Consider the following 22,542-nt stretch of genomic DNA (forward strand, 5'->3'; position numbering starts at 1 on the left):
AGGCAAATATACCTCAACATAAGCATGAATGCAACAGACATCTCTAATGCTCTCCTTTCTCCCTGAATCTTTGAGACCCAGTGCCAGTCACATGACTAATGCCAAGGCACCAGGACAGGAAATAAGATCAGAGATCAGAGATGAGATCTTTTACTGCTCTCTGCAGTAAACATTTTTACAAACACAGAGAGAGTGTGTGGGATTGCTTTCAAATGTGCTGTTATCAGGGCCGGTTCTAGACTTTTTGCTGCCTGAGGCAAACTTCGTGCCTGCTAACCCCTCCAGCTTGGGACCTCCCCACCCACGGCCAGGCGGGTGCTTCCCCGCCCCCCGACTTTGCTGCCTGAAGAACCCGCCTCACTCCACCACATGGGCGGCCCTGTCTGTTATGTAACTAAAGGTGGCCATACATCTGACTGCCTCTGTGTTACTGCTCAGGCATAGCCGTCCTCGGGCAGGCGCAGCACACGGCAGGGAGCGCATCCATATCATCTCTTGTCAGATATGTTCTGGGGTCAGTGCTTGGCAACAGTGTAGGCAAGCAGGCAGGCCCGGCCCTAGACTTCTTGCCACCTGAGGCAATCTTTAAAGAACTCGGGATAGCGGGCAGGAAGGGGGTATTGGGCCTAGCGGCGGGGAGGGGGGTCGGACCCCCCTCCCTCGCCTGGGTCCCCCGTCCTCCGCTCCCCTCCAGCTTTAAAAAGTTACGTTGCTGCCTGCAGCTATTGTAAAAGGCTACGCCGCCCAGGAAGTGACGTCAGTGGAGCGCACACTGGAACGAGGAAGAGGTGAGTGATCCCCGCCTGTTGCCTCTTACAATAGCTGCAGGCAGCAACGCAACTTTTTAAAGCTGGAGGGGAGTGGAGGACGGGGGACCCAGGCGAGGGAGGGGAGGGGGGTCCGACCCCCTCCCCGCCGCTAGGCCCAATACCCCCTTCCTGCCCGCTATCCCCTCCAGCTCGGGTGACCCCCCACACCCACGGACGGGCGGGTGCCGCCCCCCCCCCCCCCCAGAAGTGCCGCCTGAGGCAAAAGTTTCACCCCGCCTCATGGGCAGGACGGCCCTGCAAGCAGGACACAAGAAGCCACTGAAGGTTTCAGAGGCGTCCTTCTTTGTAGACAAAGTATCTGTTTGTAGATCACATCCGCTTTGGATACACTTTAACATATAATGGATATCATTTATAAAGCATTACTGCATGCGGTAATGCAGAAAACAGCTAACTTTACCGAGCACTTAGCAAAATGTCAAGTCATAAAAGCTTGTTACCGCATGAAAAGCTCAAATTACCGAGCAGTGAGGATAGTAGTAAAAATGTTTCTGTACCGTGTTAGCCAAACAAATTATGTAGGTAGAAATTTTCTACGGGTAGTGAGGTAAACCTTGTACGGTGATTAGCTCAACACGTCACTAAATGTCAATTCATAAAGATTAGAGCAGGCGGTATTGGGATGGAGAATACCGCTTGCTTTGAAGAGGCGATAAGAATGCGGATAACAGCAAAGTTAATGGAGACAGATCTCCCAGGCAGCAGCAGTGAGAGCAGAACAAAAAAGGCTTTCCAGAATACCTCATGCTGTGTCTTTTAACCTCTTGGGTACCTGTTTTCATATGTTTTTTACATCAGAAAGCCTGCATGTGTAACATTTCTTGAAGTTCTGCTGTGGCAATTAAACAGATTGTTTCGAAATACTAATAGACAGATTCAGCGCAGATTCAGGGCAAACAGAGGCAGTTTAAAAAAAAATGCACATCTAAAGGGAAGTTGGAGATGCCTCTTTTATTGTAACGCTGTCTCTGCAGGAGAAAATGTAACAGCTCAGGCAGCTTCTCGTGTTACTGCCAGCGTAGTTCGGGAAAATACCGAACTTCTATCGCAACTGTAAACATTTTTATGAATTCGCACACAGAAGTCTAAACTACCGAATGCGGTATTTTCCAACCCAGATTTTTTTTTACCGAACATACTTTTATGAATGATAGCCAATGCAGATAAATGTAACATTATCTGTATTTTAAGTAACAAACATGCTAACGCTTTTCTGCTCAGGAGCTTGATACCCAAAATGATTTGTGGTGTCCATTTGGGTTGATGTCTGAACATTCCTAATCTAGTGCATTCTACTTAATGCAGTTGACAAGAAATAAGGCCCTCACTCCTCTACGAGGGTACTTGTAGTCCAGTGGTTGAGAAAGCTTGCTTCCGGAGCAACAACAGCTGCGAGCTGAAAGCCGCAGCTGCGACAGCCTGAAGTATCAACTGTGACGGTGGCAGTGATGAAGTGGAGGAAGCCGGTGCCGCAATACAAGTCTGGAGAAAGCAGGCTGCAGCGACTCTGGCTATAGCCATAATTGGGTTCCCACCGCTTAAATTACCCTCACGGCACCGCTATAGTCAGTAGTTACATTGCAGGCTATGGCGGCACATAAATTAACAGGCAACATTAACAGGCTGTGTCGCCTTTTTCACTATTCCAGACTCCATATGCCCCCCATTTATAAGCTTCTTTTAAAAAACTGGATCATTGATCATATACTTAAAAAGAAAAAAAAAAACACAGCTGACCTTTGACCTTCTGGTGTCATTGTCTTCTTCATCCACTCATAGCTCATAAAGTACATTCCATTGGCCGGGATCTCTTATGGGGGACACAGAGAGTAATAACCATTTACAGAGGGGATATCACCTTGCAGAACTGACCTACAGAACTGAAGTATATTGGGTAGAGCTAGGTTTAAAGTGAACCTGTGTCAAGCTGTGGTCAACAGGGCCGGGCCTAAGCATAGGCTGGAGAGGCTCCAACCTCAGGGCGCATTATAGGAGGGGGCGCACAATTCATTCAGCTGTCATTCCTAATTGTGTTTGAAGCAGAAAGAAATAAGAAAAGGAGATACATGGAAGTGACTACAAGCCAGATAACTAGAGATTAAGGTGTTGGGGGCCCTGTGGCCCTCTTAGTCTAAGAGTAATCAGTGTGTGACGGCTGGGGTGGAGGGATGGAGGGGCGCACTTTGGTGTCTCAGCCTTGGGTGCTGGAGGACCTTGTCCCGGCTCTGATGGTCAAGGTCATAAATTGTCCCTACCCCATCCTCCCTGTCTAAAGGTGGCCACACATGATACAATAAAATGATCCGATTTTACAGCAATTCGATAAAAACAATCGTTATCTCCCGAAAAAATGGAAAACTTGTTTTTCTTTGAAAAATCTGAGCGGATTTCCCGTTTTTTTTATTTATATCGATCCTGAATGCAGGATATTTCTCTTCAATTTTTTTAAAGATTGTATGATGTGTGTTAGATTGCCAATTTATTAATATACACACCCTAGCCATTTTCTCAGAGTTTCCAATCAGTTTTATCATAATTGGGGAAGAATTGAACATACGTGTGTGGTACATGGGTCATATTTTTGAAATGCTACAATCAGTCAGAAAAATTGATTGCAATTCTTAAATTGAACAGATATTTAAAAAATTGTATTGTTTGTGGCTACTTTAAGCTTCACCTACTGGCAAGCTGTTGCAATTTGTAACCATGTGATACTGGTGCCAGGCCAATTGGAGTAGCATAAAAGCTCGTACACACACTTGACTGTAGTCGGCTGAGGTGGCCGATAACGACCACCTTAGCCGATAATCAAGCATGTGTACATCAGCCCCAGACCCCCAACCTGTGAGCAATTTGCCTGACGGATCTACTCACCCTGCGGTCGGCCTACTAAGTTGTAGACGCCGCTCCCCCGCCAGCCATGTGCGTCACGCATGCACCACTCCCGTGTTACTTCACCCCCTGCACAGCACCAGTACACATCGTCAGCTACACTACTGACATGCTTCTGTACTACCCTGTATTGCCTGGCTCTTCTACTGACCACATATGCTATTGCTCCGTTGCTATTGCCTGATGAAGCGGGATCAAACCTGTGAAACGCGTTGCATTGTCGCCGGAGTATGTAAGTAAATTTGTTGTATTTGACAAACACATTAGCAATTTTTGTGTCTGCTTGGAGGAGGTAAGTCCACCACTGCCTCCTCATGTTTTAAACTTTTTAGATTCTTTTATCCTTTTGGCGCCTCTGTATCCATACTACGCTTTTTAGAGAGTTTAGCCTCTCTTATTCCCCTTCATTTATGTCTAATCACAAGTTGTAATTTGATCCTCCCCTGTGTCACATGACTGCCTATGGCAGATAAGCTCATTTGAAAGCACAGGCTGTTAACAATATGTCTGCTTCCATGAAAACATGAAGTAGAAACACTGCAGATTTATTTCCTGCCGGGAGACGCGCTGCTGTGAATCCAAATAGCACGCAGGAGAGGAGAATATAAGGAAGCAGCTGCCAGCTAAGGTAACAGCAGTAGTGGCCGGGGGGGGGCACGGATTGGTGGTTGGGGACCCCCGACTTAGTAGACATTTTATAAATGCAGCACGGATTATGATTGGGAGACATTGGAAAACAAGGAATATACCCACCAAGTAGCATACACACATCGGATGGAAGAGAAGACACAAATTATAAAAGGTAGAGAAGAACAAAACAGGGAGGTATGGAGGGGGTGGGAGGAGATTATTGAAACACAGGAGTACTGAAAGACTTTTGGCAGCTGTAGGAGAGAAGACAAGCCCTGGACATTGGGGGAGGGGAGAGGGCTTGTCCTTGTCCCAACCCTAATAGGGAGATCTGGGAACATGTGATGACAAGGTAAAGAATATTCCTTCCTCTTTCTGTTTCTTTATTCTTATTATCTTATGTGTTGGGTTCTTTTCTAAATGTTTTTTTCTTTTTCTCTATTTTCTCTATTTTTTCTTTTTTTTGTGTTCACATTAGTTAAATATGGATAGGAGATAGGTAATATCCTGGTAGTGGGACTAATGGGACCGATAGGATAGAGCTAGGTATGCAATAGCCAAGGGTATAGAGGTTGATTAACCTATATTACAGTGTTGCCAACTTAGCGACTCTGTCGCTATATTTAGCGACTTTTCAAATCCCTCTAGCGACAATTTTTTTAAAAAGCGACTAGCGACAAATCTGGCATCTTTTTCTTGTGTTACTGACTCTGATGTGTCTGTACTGACTCTTCTCAACTTGCCACAGCAGCTGCCGCTGCCAGCCCCTCCCCTGTCCCAAAGCACTCACAGACAGGCCCGTCCTCTCGCAGGAGTCCCCCCCCCCAGCTGCAGTTACAGCAGGAGATGCTCACTCCTACGAGCCATATGACAGAATTGTCTCTTACTTTCGGTTTCTGAATTTGCAAATAACTTGCATGTGCAGTGTGCATTATGCAAATTAAGTGATGACGTCATCTAGCGACTTCTACGTCAGCCAATAGCTACTTTCCTTACTGACGAGTTGGCAACTCTGAGTCAGAGAGATGAAAATTAGCAGTCTAAGACACTGAGAATGCATCAACTCGACCTAGTATTTATATAATTACTAATGTGGTTCGATGTATGTATTCAGCTTTTCGATATAAAATGTTTTATTGTTTAACATTTTTGGGAGAAAAATAAAGAACCTATAAAAAACAAAAATGCAAAATGATCAAAAGTTGATTATTGAGTGAAAGGTTGCCAAGCAGTAGGATTTTCTAACCTACCAGCTTTTTCAACATTTAAGGTGCCCATAGACCTAAAGATTATGGGCAGATTCGACAAAGGGACAAATTTATCTCTTAATCTGATTAGAGATAAATTTGTCTCTTGTCAATTCTGGCCATACACTACAGGCCGATTCCCATCCGATTTCAGCATGACATCTTCAGGAAATCGGCTGAGCCCGCTGCCCCCGCACCGCGCTGCCCCCCATGTTTAAATGTGCCCCCGTGTGCATTTATATGTTACCTGTCCTGTTGCAGCCACCGCAAAGTGTCCCATAACCCCCAGGCGGCTATCTGTACATGCTACGCATAGCACCTGATGACAGACGCTATGCGCCAGTAGCGTGTACGGATAGCCGCCCGGAGGTTATGGGACACCGTGAGGAGGCTGCAAGAGGACAGGTAATGTATAAATGCACACAGGGGCACATTTATACATTGCAGCAGGGGTCTTTTTGTCTCGTCGCTCGTTCGGAAATCGCCGCTGTACACCTGACCAACCAACTTCAGCCCGGCATCTTGCCGCATGCGCGATAGACAAAGCGACAAATTTCTGTTCCGAAATTGGTTCCTTTGTTGATTGGGCATGCACTTGGCGGCAACGATTTTCATCCAATTCGATTATAATAATTAAATTGGATGGTCGATCAGGCGGCCAAGTCTCCTGATGTATGGCTACCTTTACAATCTTTTTTCCTGAAATTGCTGCAATCTCGAACACACTTATGTTCGAGATTATAACAATTTCTTCAAAACTTCCGATCAACCGACAAATTGAATAGGATTGGAATCAAATAAAATGTAATGTTTGGCCACCTTATTTTGGGAGCCAATTTGTCTATTAAGATTTAAAATTTATTCAACTGTCTCAAACTAAGTGGCGTAACTATAGAGACCATGAGGGCCCTGCTCCTCCCTCTTATGCAGAGTAGCGCAGTGGAGCAGTTTAATATTTACCTTTCTGCAGTGATGCTTCAGGTCTCCTCTGATCTTCCTGACAGCCACAACCTCTATATTGCATACCTCTGGCTTCTGAGGTATATCATGTGATTTGGAGTATGGAAGCACAGAGCGTGTGACTGCCAGGAAGAGCAGAAGCGACACAATGCATCGCTGGAGCAGGTAAATATTACTCTGCTCCACTGCGCTACTCTGCAATGTGGGGAGATGATGGAGGGGGGAGGTGTGCGTGTTTTACCAGCTACCAGGGAGGTTGGATCCCAGCAGGGGGGCCCATACTAATTTTGTTCGGGGAACCCATGGGTTATAGCTAAACCTGACAATGTTTTAATCAGACACACTGATGTGCTCCTCTGGATGGGAAGGCAGTGTACTATCGCTCTTTTACTGCCTACAATGATGCACATTTGAAGCTCTCGGGGGCCACATAAAATAGCAAGGAGGGCCATAATCAGCCACCGGGCCTTGAGTTTGACACCTGTGCTAACAGTTGAACACAGGTTCACTTTAATGCTCCCAGATGTGAAACCATTTTTTTTTATATATTGTACATAGATTTAAAAGACTACTTTATTTAATAAAAACATAAACAAATTATAGGTCTGCATCTCCTCAATGCCCCCCACTGGCCTGCATAAGAACAGGAAGTAGTGAGAAGCTTACCCCTTAGTAGTGTGAGCATGGTCCCCCTGTACAAGCTGCGGATGCCCTGTTCCTGGAACAGTTGTTGGGCGCAGTCTATGGGTCCTGCAAACCTTTTTACCGAGTTGTTAGCCTGAGCCTAGGAAAGATAATGGAGGAGAGATTACAAATAAAAAAGGTGTTCCTGCTGGATCCACATACCTCTGTGCATACCTGATTGTTCCCCATAAACAAGTCAAATTTTTAGACAGAAAGAGGCGGGCTCATAGATTCCCTCCTATCACCCTCCAATGCCCTCCTCTTCCCTGCCCCATTCGCTACTGTTAAATGGAGGGAGGCCTGAATCTTCCTGTCTGATAATTTTTTAAGGAGGGATTACGGGGACAGCCACACACACTCTGCTGCCATTTGTCGGCTCCTGATCACATGACTGATGCAAGCCGAGTCATGTGATCAGGAGCCAGAGGATGGCAGCATAGAATGAGTGGCTGCCGGGAAACACAAAGGATACCTGCAGCGGTGGAAGCAGGTAAATATCTCACCGCTCCCTGCGCTACTCCACAGTGTCTTGAGTGATGTGTCAGGGCAAGCTGCCCGGGAGGGGGAAGGGGAACGGGTTGGGGCGGTAGAGTATTGGCTACTGTGACAAGAGTTTGGATTCCACGGGGCCCCTTGAATATTTGGGGGGGGGGGTTGCTTGTTATATGTTAGGGGTTCTCACCTGCAGCAAACACTTGATCCTCTCAGCTGGAATGACGATAACAGCGCCAAAGAGACCGGACAGCATTCCCGCAACAAACACCTGTTGAGACCTGGAAGCCATTAAAGGTAAGAGATGGAACGTCAGTGAGAGGTCAGGTCTTTGGGAAGAGGACAGAAGCCTCTATATCTCACCTCAGGACCTCATTTGGATGTTTCTGCTGCAGCCTCTTTCCCAGACTAAAGCCAAGGAATGTGACGGCCATTATTGGGGTCACTGCAGCCAGGGGGGCTCCCATTCCTCTGTACAGACCCCATAAACCCTGGAGAGGGAAGAGTAATACTTGTTATGTCAGCATTCAGTCATCTATAAACCTTCTTCCACATGTCACCCTTTAGGTGACCATCAATGATACAAGCTTGATTGTACAATCTTACCAAAATCTGTAGTAGAAGGGCAAGCTGAGTGACTATACTGTGAATGGATACTTTAGGTAGTCCCTCATCTTACATGGAAGTGGCTAGGTTGTATAATCAAAATTGTGTCATTAAAAAGTACCTCCAGTGTCTTTTTACTTACAATTTAAGTATTCACAGCCTTTGCCATGAAGCTGAAAATTGAATTCCCCTGATCATCTTTTTTTTTTCTATTTAAATTTTTATTTTTTCTTTGCATAGTATAATACAGTACAATCCACATAGTGAATTTTAAAGGATCATTACAGAATGAATAGCTATATTTGTATTAACATTTGGATCAATAATTTCAGTACTAATCATGTGGAAACCAATTATATCTTATATCCATTATCTATTTATATCTTTACCATGACCCAATCGAGAGTCACCCAATCCGCCATGAAAGTCTCTTATGGGTTTAAATCTGTTAGCTTTCTCAGGGGGATGGGGTGGCTCCGCCAGATCTTTGTCCTAGGAGGGATATAGGTCCCTCTTTTGGAGTAAGAGAAAAGTAGAGAGAAGAGAGAAGAATCAGAGGTGAAATTCAGATCAGAAAAGAAAGAAGAAAAGAGAGAAGGGTGGCCTGCCAGCCCACCAAATCATATAATCCTAATAAAGCGCTTGAGGAATCATCCCTTAGCTTACGATCCCCCGTTTGTTGCTCACAGATCAATATCTTTCCATACCTTTTGAAAGATGTGAATCTTATCCTGCATTACAGCCGTAAGATATTCTAGTTTGTAAATATATTTCACCCTATTTAGCACTTCAGAGATATTAGGTGGGGAGGTGTCTCTCCAATGTTTGGAGATAACACATCTCGTTGCTGTCAGAAAATGATTAAGCAAACGTTGGTTATGGGGTTTCATCTTCGGTATAGGTTTAGCCAACAAACAGATCCAAGGATCTTTAGGAATTTCCAAACCAGTATAGCGAGTTATTAGCTGAAGAGCATCCGACCAGTAGGTTTGAATTTCCGGACAGAACCAGAATAGGTGGTGAAGGGTGCCGGGTTGACCACAGTTCCTCCAGCATGCCGGGGAAAGAGAGGGGTTCCATTTATGTAGGCGTACTGGTGTTTGATACCAAAGTAACATTATTTTGTATATGTTTTCTTTTGTAAGCACACAGATGGAGGATTTAGAGGCATTTATCCAGATCCTTGACCATGAATCGAGAGTAGTATCTGTTTCCAGTGCTTGGTCCCAGTATATCATGTAATGGTGTTGGTACTCCAGGGTTTTACGTTGCGGAGAGTTTAGCCATGTGTATAGAGAGGAAATTAGTCCTTTTTGTGTAGGACCTGAATCCCAAATTATTTCGAACTCCGTTTTCTGTGAAAATTCCAGCTTGGGAGAGATGGATGCTACAAAATGTCGTATTTGCATATATTGCAGATAGTGAGCGTTGGTAAGTCCTATTCTTTCCTTGAGGTCATCATAGGTATATAGTTTCCCTGTGAAAGGATTCATTAAATCTGAAATAAACCAAATATCTTTTTGATACCATAATGATGTTGTGGTGCGTTTAAGACCTGGGGGGAATCTGGGGTTGCCAAATATTGGAGTCATAACTGAAACCTTCGGAAAGAGGGATATACGCCTCCCCACAACCATCCATAATTTCAAATTAGACCGTAGGGAGGAGTATATCTCCCTCGCCTCCACAGGAGGGAAATTATTTTTCCATAGGAAAGCACTTGGGTGAAAGGGGCTAGATGCCTCAAACTCTATTTGTGCCCATTTTGCATGGGGTCTTTTCTCAAACCATGCTACCATCTGCCTAAATTGACTTGCCACATAGTAGTTGTAGATATTTGGAGCTGAGAGGCCTCCAAATTGTCTTTGCAAAGTTATTATTTTATTGGAGATCCTGGGTGGTTTGCTATGCCATATAAAGCGTAGTAGGGCTTTTTGAAGGGGGAGCAGTGTAGTTTGCGGTATCCACATAGGAATTGTGGAAAATATATAAACTAGTTTAGGTAGGGAGTTCATTTTGAACGCCGTCATACGACCAATCCAAGAAATGTTGTAGTCTTTCCATTTATTTAGGTCTTTAATGATGCGATTAATTAGGGGGGAAACATTAAATTGAAGTAGTTTCTTGGTCTCATAAGGGAGGTGAATTCCCAAATATTTAAGAGTATCTTTTTGCCATCTATATGGAAACCGCAACTTCAGACCGTCCACCATTAGGGAAGAAAGATGAAAAGAGAGAGCTTCCGTTTTGCTGTCATTTATTTTATAGTTTGAGAGGTGACCGAACTTAGAGAGCTCTGCATGCATGTTAGGGAGGGATATGTGTGGATTGGTTACTGATATTAACACATCATCCGCAAAAAGCGAGATTTTATATGCATTTGCCCCAATTTTTATCCCTGTTATATCCGGGTTGCCCCGTATCCGAGCCGCCAAAGGCTCTATAGAAAGGGCAAAGAGCAGGGGGGACAGGGGGCAGCCCTGTCGAGTGCCATTAGAAATTGAGAAATATTGATGGGGGTCTGTAAATGGGATTTTTAGGGCTACCTGAGGATTGGAATACAATTTGTAGAGAGTGTTCAAAAACGCTCCCTCAAAGCCCATGGTCCTCAAAGTTTGGAACAGGAAAGGCCAGTTTAGCCTATCAAAGGCCTTTTCCGCGTTGAGGCTTAATAATATGGATGGAAGTTTTGAATGGTTAATAAAATCTATTAAATTTATAGTTCGTCGAATATTATCTCCTGCGTATCTACCTGTGACAAATCCCACCTGGTCCTTGTCTACCAGGGATGGTAATAGCGGAGAAAGGCGATTTGCTAGGATTTTAGAATATATTTTTAAATCTGTATTCAGCAGAGATATTGGCCTGTAATTCTTAGGGTCTAATGAATCTCTATCTGGTTTGGGCAGTACCACCATATGGGATTTTAGCATTGTCTCTGGGATAGGATCCATTCCCATGAAATTATTAAATAATAAAGCCATTTTTGGAGCCAAAATATCTCGAAATTTTTTGTAATAGGCCATTGTGTATCCATCAGGACCAGGGGCTTTGTGGGGCTGAGCTTTTTTAAGAACTTCAAGAATCTCTTCCTGTTCTATACCTGCATTTAGTATGTTTAATTGATTTGTTGACAGTGTAGGGAGCCCACATGATTTAAGATAATTTTTCATTTCTGTTTGGGTAGGATGTGAGTAGTTTTCTGTTTTTTGGAGGTTATAAATCTCGGAAAAATATTCCCTAAATATCTGGGCTATGTGGCGGAGGTCATGATGTATCACCCCCTTCTTATCTTTGAGGGAAAGGACTGCATTGCGTGTTTTTATATCCCTAAGTTTTTTGGCTAGTAGTGTATGGGCTCTATTCCCTTTCTCATAGAACATTTGCCTCGTGAAGAGCAGAGACCTCTCTACTGAAGTATATTGAAGATCAGCTAATTGTTTGCGCAGATCTTCCAGTTTTTGAAATAACTGTTTGGAAGGACTTTTTTTGTGTGATTCTTCAAGTGTAGTAATTTGAGTGAGGAGAGCTGTTACTCTTGCAAGGGCTACTTTTTTCCTTCTGCTTGCTATTGCAATGAGTTTACCCCTAATGTTTGCCTTATGAGCTTCCCAGACAGTGGAGTAATCAGTAACCGATCCAGTATTTATTTGGAAAAAGCTATTTAAGCTCTCTAAGATATCTTGGTAAACTTCCTCATCTAAGAGTAAGCTGTCGTTTAGCTTCCAAACCGAGGGGATTTTTGGATTGTTTGCTAAGTTTAAGGTTAAATCTAGCGGGGCATGGTCTGACCAGGAAATTGGGCCTATCTCGGATGCAATTAAAGTATTCAGCAAGGCAGGGGTTATAAAAAAATGATCTATTCTAGTGTAAGTGGAAGTATTATGAGAGTAGAAAGTGAAATCAGTATCTCCTGCATGCAGAGCTCTCCAAGCATCACATAGTCCAAACTGTTTCTGCAGCAGCCTGAAGTTCTTAGCAGTTTTACAAATAGTGGAGAAATTAGAGGGGATGAACTCGGATCTACGGTCCCTTGTGGGGAAGCTTATCAGATTAAAATCCCCCCCTATAATCACATTTGGACATTTTAACTGTTCAACTTTCTTAAATACTTTTTCCAAAAACTGTAGCTGATGAGCGTTTGGTGCGTATACAACTACCAGTACAATTTCTAGTCCATGTAAGGTACCTTGTAATATTATGAATCTACCTTTGGGATCACTGCATTCAGTTTTGACTAGAAATGGGCATCTGCTATGTATTAAAAGTGCGACTCCCGCTTTTTTTTCCGTCGCACTAGCCATAAAAGAAGTTGGATAGGCCTTGCTTTTCAGATATCCCGGTCGCCTTGAGGAAAACCGAGTTTCCTGAAGGAAAACAAAGTCTGCCCCGATGCGCTCTAGATCCCGTAATGCTAAGTATCGTTTGCGAACCGAGTTAAGCCCTTTGGCATTAAGTGTAACTAACTTCACCATGATGAGGGGTTATAAAAGCCATCTTTAATTATGCAGTGAGCCCAGCGTAGGGAGACACACAATATGTTATCCAACACCAAACATATGATGAAAAATGGCTGGCAGGCAAGATGCTCAGGGAGCGAGGTAAAGGTGGGAAAGAAAAGAAAAGGGAGAAGATAGAATAGAAACAGAAGAAGACCAACCCCTAAATTTAGGGGAACAAACCTCTTAATATTTTCATAAACTGAGTTTTGCATAGTGAACAACAGTGAAATAACCGTAATCTGAATATGCAAAGCCATCAAAACAATTCTAGAAGGAACAAGGGTATACATATCCCTTGTGTGGGTGCGCCCCACTACACACCCATAGAGGGAATGCATGCTGGCACCTTGCGGCCGGGTGTCCCGGAGCCGCACCGACAGGCTATATATTATAGTACCATATACTATGATCACTTTATGTCAAAAACTTTACAATTTTCAAAAAAAATAAACCTGAGTTGTAAGAAGAAAAATTTGGGTAACGTCCCGGTTCCAAGCTTAAGTAGCTGGGATTTCAGGTGAGAGGCAGGGTGGTGATGCTGTTTGATCCCGGAATTTAGCAGGAGAACCGTTTGTTTGGGATTGAGATTCAACTTTCCCCGGCATGCGTAGGCCTAGGCCTTTGAGTAAATCTGGTGCATCTTCTGGAGCAGAGATGGCGTGATATCTGCCCTCCTTAACCGCAATCAACTTAAAGGGATATCCCCATCTGTATTGGATATAATTTTCCCGCAAAAATGCTGTGACAGCTTTAAGCTTTCGGCGTTTAGCCAACGTGATAGGGGATATATCGTTGAAGATTTGTACTTCATGGTCACGAAATTTGTAAAAGTTTATATTGCGTACCTTCATGGCCACCTTCTCTTTTGCTTCGTAATAGTGGAAGCGGACTATTATGTCCCGAAGTTGAGGTGCTCCTTCTGGACGTGGCCCTATCGCTCGGTGGGCACGGTCAAACCGCCACATATCCTGTGAGGTGTCTGGGGCAATGTCTGTGAATAGATCGGTTAGGTATTGCTTAATATCCGGGGGCTTGACAAAGTCCGGCACCCCTCTTACCCTTAAGTTTGACCTCCGGTCTCTGTTCTCGTGATCTTCCATAGAGCGGTGTAGTTCCCCGACTGTGTCCGTTAGTCTATCATTCTCCTCCTCTAAATATGCGCAGCGTTGTTCCAAGGCCGCAACTGATTTTTCCAGTGCCGTGGTCCGCGCTAGTGAGGACTTAACATCCGAGCGTAGGCCTTCCAGGGCTGAGGAGATCGCATCCTTTATTGTACCTGATATCTTTGTATGCAAGTCGGATAGACAGGTTTCCAGTATGGCCCTAGTTATAAAGTCCGAAGTATCGGGCTGCTCCTCGCCATGCTGAGATTTAGGAGACGCCATCTTGGATGTAGGCGGAGGCTTGGCAGGCCGGGAGAAATATGCCTCAATTTTCTTTTTGGAAGCCGATCTGCCCCTCTTCTTTGGTCCCATATGAATCAGTGCTCGATGGGGAACCGGGATAAGCCTTTTTAGCTCAGGTAAGCCAGGTATTTGACGTGGTCGAGTCTATTTTAAGCTAGCCATCGGCGGAGCTCCCAGGTTAAGCGGCCATCTTGCTCAGCGCCGCGCATGCGCCCCCCCCCCCCTGATCATCTTTGAGATGTTTCTGCAGCTTAATTGGAATCCATCTGTGGTACATTCAGTTGATTGGACATGATGTGGAAAGGCACACACCTATCTCTATAAGGTCCCACAGTTGATAGTTCATGGCAGATCACAAACCAAGCATGATCAAAGGAATTGTCTGTTGACCTCCAAGACAGGATTGTCTCGAGGCACGAAGCTGGTAAGGTTACAGAAAAATTTCTAATGCTTTGAAGGTACCAGTGGCATAGTGGCCTCTGTCATCTGTAAGTGGAAGAAGTTCAAAACTACAAGGACTCTTCCTAGAGTTGGCCAGCCATCTAAACTGAGCGATCGGGGGAGAAGGGACTTAGTCAGGGAGGTGACCAAGAACCCAATGGGCACTCTGTCAGAGCTCCAGAGGTCCTCTGTGGAGAGAAGAGAACCTTGCAGAAGGACAACCATTTCTGCAGCAATCCACCAATCAGGCCTGTATGGTAGAGTGACCAGAAGGAAGCCACTTCTTAGTAAAAGGCACATGGCAGCCTGTCTAGAGGACTCTCAGACCATGAGAAACAAAATTCTCTGGTCTGATGAGACAAAGATTGAACTCTTTGGTGTGAATGCCAGGCGTCATGTTTGGAGGAAACCAGGCATCACTCATCACCAGGCCAATACCATCCCTACAGTAAAGCATGGCGGTGGCAGCATCATGTTGTGGGATGTTTTTCAGCGGCAGGAACTTGGAGATTAGTCAGGAAAGGGAAAGATGACTACAGCAATGTACAGAGACATTCTGGATGAAAACCTGCTCCAGAGCCCTCTTGAACTCAGACTGGGGTGACAGTTCGTCTTTCAGCAGGGCAATGACCCTAAGCACAAAGCCAAAATATCAAAGGAGAGACTTCAGGACAACTCTGTGAATGTTTTTGATTGGCCCAGCCAGAGCCCAGACTTGAATCTGAACATTTCTGGAGAGATCTTAAAATGGCTTTGCACTGACACTTCCCATCCAACCTGATGGAGCTTGAGAGGTGCTGCAAAGAGGAACGACGAAACTGGCCAAGGAATAGGTGTGCCGAGCTTGTGGCGTCATGTTCAAAAAGACTTTTGAAGCTGTAATTGCTGCCAAAGGTTCATATTTCCCAAAGGCTGTGAATACTTATGTACATGTGATTCCTCAGTTTTTTTTTTTATTTTCAATAAATTTGGAAAATGTATTTGATCCATTTTGGAATAAGGCTGCAACATAACAAAATGTAGAAAACGTGATTTGCTGTGAATACTTTCCTGGATGCACTGTATTAAAAATGCAAATGGAAAAATACTCACATAAAATGGAAAACCGCGACCGCAGGAAAACCCATAGAAACGCACATGACAAGAAACTGATGCTTTTGTGCACAGACAAGTGAGCCCCCAGCCTCAGAGACTACAATCTATATTTAGCTGCCAGTTGCAGGGATTTGTCAGTGAATTGAAATTCCCTGTTGTGCAGCATTAACAGATGTAAGTGGTGGTGACAATGATGGCAGGAGGTTACTGCACAGCACAGGACATATACTGAGATCCTGTATTCTGTTATGGTGCGTACAGACATGCGACTATAGTTGTTTAAAACGATAGTTACCGACGGCATTGCCCAACGATCGTTCGTAAAAAGTGCACGAACGATCATTAAAACGACCGACCAACGAGATATCTCGTTGGTAAAGAACGATCCATTCTGCCAGATCTTTTCCAACGACCATCGTTCAAAAAGTAATGTCTGTACAACGATCGGTCGTTGATCGTTCGTTCTCAAAGCTTTGCACACGCTCAAACAGTTCTTTTTGACACTTGTGTTTGAAATCAGTTTATCAGTGTATCATGTTGCGCACGCAACGCTCGTTCCAAGATCGTTCGTACACGAACGATGTTCAAAGTAGCCTTTCTTCAAACGATCATCGGCCGATACCTCCTTTAACATCGTTCGTCGTTCAGAACGAATGATCGTTATCGTATGTCTGTACGTACCCTTAGGCTGGAGGCACACTTGTCTGCTTCCGTACATGTTTTCTGCATAGGAAAACTGAGAAACAATGTTAATCAATGGGATTGCTCTCAATCAGAAAATAAGCTGACAGCACTAAGTGCTCTGTGTGCCTTTTCTTTATCAATCACATTAGCTACTCTGAATAAATGCATGTGTTTTATGAGCCAGTTCACATTCTGAATGCAAAATTGCCATCACGATTTTGTGCCGCAATTTTCATTGAAATTCCTGTTCACCAGAATGAGGATAACATCACAATTTCCCCCAAAGCGCTGCATGCAGCATGTTTGGGATTTATACAAAATCGCAAACACGGCAGTGAGAATGATCCCATAGGGATACATTAGCAACAGCGCTTTGCTGATCGCCGAGCCCATTTGCTGCGTTTCAACGCAAAGTCGAAACTTTGCGTTAACCAAGGTAAAATGAAAGTCCATAGACTTTAATTTTACCCTCACACCCGACACTGCGTTTTGATGCGATGCGGTACGACGCACCTGGGAGCTTATTATCGTCGGGAGCCAGCGTTTTCCTGTCGGGTGAATTAATAGCTACCGCCGCTGATTGCGTTGCATTGCTACATCCTGACGACACGCCGCAAGCTATTCAACACGTGAGGGAGAGCGGCTCCTGGAAAGAGCCCTTAGAAAATGTATGCAGAAAAACGCACGCAGGAAACTGACAGACGTGTGCTCCCAGCCTTAGCCTGTTTTATACTGGGGGAACAGTTGTGTTTTGCGATTCAAGAAAAACATAAGGGAAACTAATAGAAATGGCAGGGCATGTTTTCATACTGTTGCAATCTGTTCGTGTTTTGATTTTAACTGATGGTAAACGTCCTACATCCTACAACGTCTGCGTTGCCCCTTCATGTCCCTAGCCACCAGTAAAAATCACAACACGCAATCGCAGCAAAAAAAATGCGTTTTGCGGTATAAAACAAGCCTGAAGGGTCCACTTTCATGGAAAAAAAATTATATAAACAAAGATTGTTGCTGCAGACGTCCTTTTGTAACTGTTATTAAAAATGACCTTACCATTTCAGCGTGCAGCCAGCTAAGGCACCCTTTACACTTATCCCTGCTATTTCTGGCCGTGTTTTTCTGCATTATTTTGCATTTGTGATTCTGCGTTGCAGGTTTTGAATCTTGTTAGCGATTTGTGTGCAAATTTTAGGAATGCGTTTTTTGGTGCGTACCAATGCAAGTATATCTCTGTATTCACATTCACAAACTATACCTCTCGGCATGTACATGTAATAAGGCGCCAGTGAAATTTGGGCGCAGGGTGAATTACTACTGTTCCCCCTCCAGGCCGCCGTGGACTGTGGGGTAAGATGTAATTCTGCTATTTCTGGTGGATGAATTACGCTGTTTTTATCGTAATTTGGGCTCCCTCTTTTGACGGTGCCCAAATTACTGCCTGAGCATCATAATAGCTGTAATACCCATCACGGCCTATGGCTGCACCTGGTGCGCCCAAATTTCCAATTTTTGCCTCGTCTCCAGGCATGCATTGCGGCAGGCACACCGCACAACACTGCTGGGAAGTTGGAAATTCAGCAGCTGCAGCCTGTGAAGAAGATGGCGCATCCCATTAGGGTCCAGAAGAGCCACATCCCATACATAAGTTAAATGTTTTTTCCCCGATGCTCAGTTTGCTTTAAAGGATACCGGAAGTGAAGAAAGAAAACACATAATTTGGGTACTTACCTCGCCATCACCTTCCTCCTCACCGTTCCAGCGCTGAGACCCCTGCAAGTAAGGGCTTGTCTATAGAGCTTGCTTGGACTGCGCAGGCGCAGATGGCTCGTGTCTGCACACTAGCACAGAGGCAAGCAGGCTCAGCTTTTTCCACTAACGCAAGCCACCTGCGCAATGCCGACGAGCTCCGTTGAACTTCGGGGGTCCAGTGCTGAAACAGAGACACAGAGGGTGACGAAGCAAGCCTCTGTAGAATCCACAGGTTTCCTTCTATCGAGGTAAGTATCTACATTTTTCACTTTAGATTCTACCAGGTTTGCTTTATTATACCATGGCTTGTGTAGCACTAATACCCGTGTTTCCCCGAAAATAAGAAACTGTCATATTAATTTCTGCTCCAAAAAGTGTGCTAGGGCTTATTTTCAGGGGTTGTCTTATATGGTACAGTGCCAATCAGGCACCTGTCATGTCATCCCTGCACACAGTTGATAAACCTGCTGTGTGCAAGGATGACATAACAAGTACCTGAATGGCACTGCACGGTGTCCCCATGCTGACCGCCTGTGTGAAGCCGCAGTAGTGTTTATCAGTTTAAGCTACTGATACCCTCTAACTGGTTCAAGCAGTCTGGGAGGCAGGATTGTGGCTCCATAATTGGGCCAATCACTGCACTCGCTGAGTAGCAGCGAGTTCAGTGATTGGCCCAAAAACTGAGCATGATCCTGCCTCCCAGACTGCTTGATGCAATTAGAAACAGTTTGTGTAAACTCAGGGCGGCAGGACTCAATGAGCGGCTCAGCGTGAAAGCAATGCATGCAGACTCCATGAATGGATACCGGTAGTGACCTCACAAAGACGGCAGATAGTTACTACAGTAGATACTGTACAAGGGTATCTTATAAGCGGTATGTGTCATCACGGATGTGGCTGATTGGGATGTCATGTGGGCTGAGGGTAGGTCTTATATTCAGGGGATGCCTTATTTCTGGAGAAAAAGGGATATTTGACCTAGGTCTTATATTCAGGGGATGTCTTAAGGGGAAAGACAGTACATGATTATATGTATACTCATAAGGATGAAGGCACCCAAGTGTAAAATATATATATAAACTTTTAACAGTTGAAATAAGAATGAGAGGGTAATCTGGAGAGGTAATCTTTTACCTCGCCTGACGACAAAAACATCAGTAGTACTGGAAAAGTATTTATTCAAAACACAAAATAGACAACGCGTGTCACGGGTACTATCCCGCTTCCTCAGGTCAATACACAGTGCCTTGCAGCAAAGTGAGTAGGATATGGGCATCTCTGATCCGGAGAGGTATTTTTATACTTTTCGATCCCATCCTTGCGAGTAACCAGATAAACCTCCTTTGAAGGTAATAGTTATTTTCCCTGAAAACTACAAATCCAGGAGAGCGACCATCCAGCTTCTGGCAGGACCTGGAAAACCGAGCGAGATGGTAAATTTCCCGCTGGCTTATATGGATCTAAAACCCATCCTTGTTAGTATAGCTGCATATACTTAAAACTTTGCATTTATTATTTTTTTTATTTACTGTATGTAGCACAGTGATCTGCAAACTTGGCTCTCTAGCTGTTAAGGAACTACAAGTCCCACAATGCATTTGCTTTTATAAATCGTGACTGTGGCTGTCAGTCTCCTGCAATGCATTGTGGGACTTGTAGTTCCTTAATTGCTCGTCTCCACTAGTGCGGCGTGCGTCTCGCAGACGCACACCGCACTGAGCCGGTGGGCGGGATCGCAGGCGAATCCCATGAGCCGTGCCATGCACGGCTATGGGATTCGCAGCCTCTGTGGCGAAATCTGCGGGGGGTTCCGGGCGAATCGCTCCCGCAAGCGGTTCCGCCGCGGTGCCGTCATCCCCTATGGCAGAGTTTCCCTGTGCGAATGATGTGCGGGGAAACTCTGCCGAATCGCCGGCGAAACCGCCCTAGTGGAAACGGGCCCTAAAGGACAAATGAAGTAAGAAAAATAAAGACATTGCCATATTTATTTCCTTTTAAACAATACCAGTTGCCTGGCAGCCCTGCTGATCTATTTGGCTGCAGTTGTGACTGAATCACACCAGAAACAAGCATGCAGCTAATCTTGTCAAATCTGACAATAATGTCAGAAACACCTGGGGCTTGATTCACTAAAGCTTGCTAAGTGTTAGCACGCCAGTGAAAAGCTCCTTAGAACGTGCAAAGTGCCTTTGCACGCGCTAATATGTGCGCAAAAGTTTGCACGCACAAAGTTTAGCGCTGCGCGGTGTGCGCGTAATGTTGCACCGTCCGCGTGCAACATAGCCTGATAAGCGTACTTTGCACGCGGACAGTGCGATCAGTAACCGCTTTGCCAGTGCAAACTACTTAGCAACCTAGTTTGCACGTGCAAAACTTTTAGGCGTGCTAACTGTGTTAGCAAGCTTTAGTGAATCAAGCCCCTGATCTGCTGCATGCTTGTTCAGGGTCTATGGCTAAAAGTATTAGGGGCAGAGGATCAGCAGGACAGCCAGGCAACTGGTACAGGAAATAAATATGGCAGCCTTCATATCCCTTTTGCTTCAGTTATCCTTGAACAGCTTGAAAGACAAGTTTGCAGATCATAGTTACATAGTTATTTTGGTTAAAAAAAGACATACGTCCATCGAGTTCAACCAGTGATTTTTAGTGCCAACATCTTCCGTAATGCTGTACATAGTACAAAACAAATAATGGGGAACAAATATACAGAAGAAATTTAAGACACTGTACAGTCATGACATTCAATAGTAGAAATACAAATACATACATAACGTAGTTAATGTGTAGTGTGAGATATCGCTAAAGTTGGTACATGTGCATATGTTAAATTACAGCAGTATGAGAAACACTAGGAGGAGGTATTTGCCCTTGCGAGCTTAAAGAGAACCCGAGGTGGGTTTTACAAATCCTAATTGCATACAGAGGCTGGGTCTCCATATAATGCCCATGCTCTGTTGCTGTATTATCTCCCCCCAGCCCCCCCCCCCCCCCCTGTGCTCTGCTGTGCCCCCCATAGTAAACCGCCATGCTCCGCTGATTGGAGGGAAGGGACGGGGGCGAGGAGCGGCGACGTAGAGGAGGCAGGGGAGCGGCGAGAATGACAGTATACATGTAAACAGCGTGCTCGCGACACGCTGTGTGTCGCTAGCACGGTGGTTTACTTTGGGGGGCACAGCAGAGCGCGGGAGGTAGATAATATAGCAACAGAGGCTGGGCATTAGGATTTGTAAAACCCACCTCCGGTTTTCTTTAAAATCTCGAGGGTATTTATTAACGATACTACGCCATTGGGTTCTTGGTCTTTATGTTTACCTAGGTATTCTTGAGTACCAAGTCACTACAAGGATCACCGAAACCGTCCTAAGGCCTCTTGCACACTGCATGCATTTCAGATTCCGATTCCGCTTTAATCTGTTTTTACATCCGATTCCAATTCAGATTTTTAATCTTAACTGCATGCTGCGTTTTTTGATCCGTTTTTCTGTTGAATGTATTCAAGGAAAATCGGAAACGGAATCGGAATCGGAAACGGAATCGGAATCGGAAAAAGGATTTGCAGTGTGCAGGGAGCCTAATACATTATATGTACATCACATTTTCAATGAAAGTTTTGTTTTTCTTAAAGTATAAGTGCGGTAATCCTTGCAATGTATAGAAAGTAATCTGAGAGCTGGGCGCAGCTAGTGCGAGAAGGGGCGTGACCGGGTGGGCTCTGAGCCGGACAGTCCAGCAACAATAGGGTCGCCAGGTGTGAAGGAAAGGTGGAGTGTCCTGGCCAGCGCCATGCTACTATAAAACCAAGGGTGCTGGCCAAGCAGCCCCCTTTTGTGATCGTGTGGATACAGCAAACTTCTCCCACCCACCCTCCCGTTGCTTCTTGCTCGACGGTAGCAAGTGGCAGGACGGGTGTTGGAAACACCCCATAACAATGCAAACTTGTTGTATCCCTACAGACCTCCTCACAGCTGAAGGCGGGTCCATGACAATGCCGTAGCTTTGGACATCGAGAAGTATTTCCCACTGAGCTGGCATAATCAATTAATGCGACGATTGAGGATCCCATAATGAAATATACATGATAATGGCAATAATGGATAATGCAATAATGGAGTGAGGAGTGGTGATATAATGTGATAATGTAAGTGGCTGGCACACAAGGACATTGTCAAGGGACCTGCAGCTCCAGCGACCCGCCATCTGTTTAATGGAGATATGTTATTATGGTAATATGTTTTCTCTTTTTTTATTTCAGTGTTTTATAGCTAATTTAACGTATAATGTCGATACTGTAATAAAGCTGTGGCCTTATACTGTAACTCCAATT

The 22,542-nt window shown here is 44.7% G+C and overlaps 2 protein-coding genes across 2 annotated transcripts in view; one reads left to right on the plus strand and one right to left on the minus strand.

Moving 5' to 3' along the window:
• Window positions 1-22,542, plus strand: part of LOC137527851 (deoxyribonuclease-1-like 1) — a 96,498-nt gene that overhangs the window by 26,770 nt on the left and 47,186 nt on the right. The window lies entirely within an intron of this gene.
• Window positions 1-22,542, minus strand: part of LOC137527852 (mitochondrial carnitine/acylcarnitine carrier protein-like) — a 40,626-nt gene that overhangs the window by 8,434 nt on the left and 9,650 nt on the right. The window contains exons 3-6 of the mRNA XM_068248820.1: window positions 8,099-8,226; window positions 7,926-8,016; window positions 7,226-7,343; window positions 2,568-2,640 (exon numbers count right to left, since the gene is read on the minus strand). Coding sequence (XP_068104921.1) covers window positions 2,568-2,640; window positions 7,226-7,343; window positions 7,926-8,016; window positions 8,099-8,226 — 410 coding nt within the window. The remainder of the gene's footprint in view (window positions 1-2,567; window positions 2,641-7,225; window positions 7,344-7,925; window positions 8,017-8,098; window positions 8,227-22,542) is intronic.

Source organism: Hyperolius riggenbachi, chromosome 8 (genome assembly GCF_040937935.1).
Source record: "Hyperolius riggenbachi isolate aHypRig1 chromosome 8, aHypRig1.pri, whole genome shotgun sequence".
Taxonomy (NCBI): Eukaryota; Metazoa; Chordata; class Amphibia; order Anura; family Hyperoliidae; genus Hyperolius; species Hyperolius riggenbachi.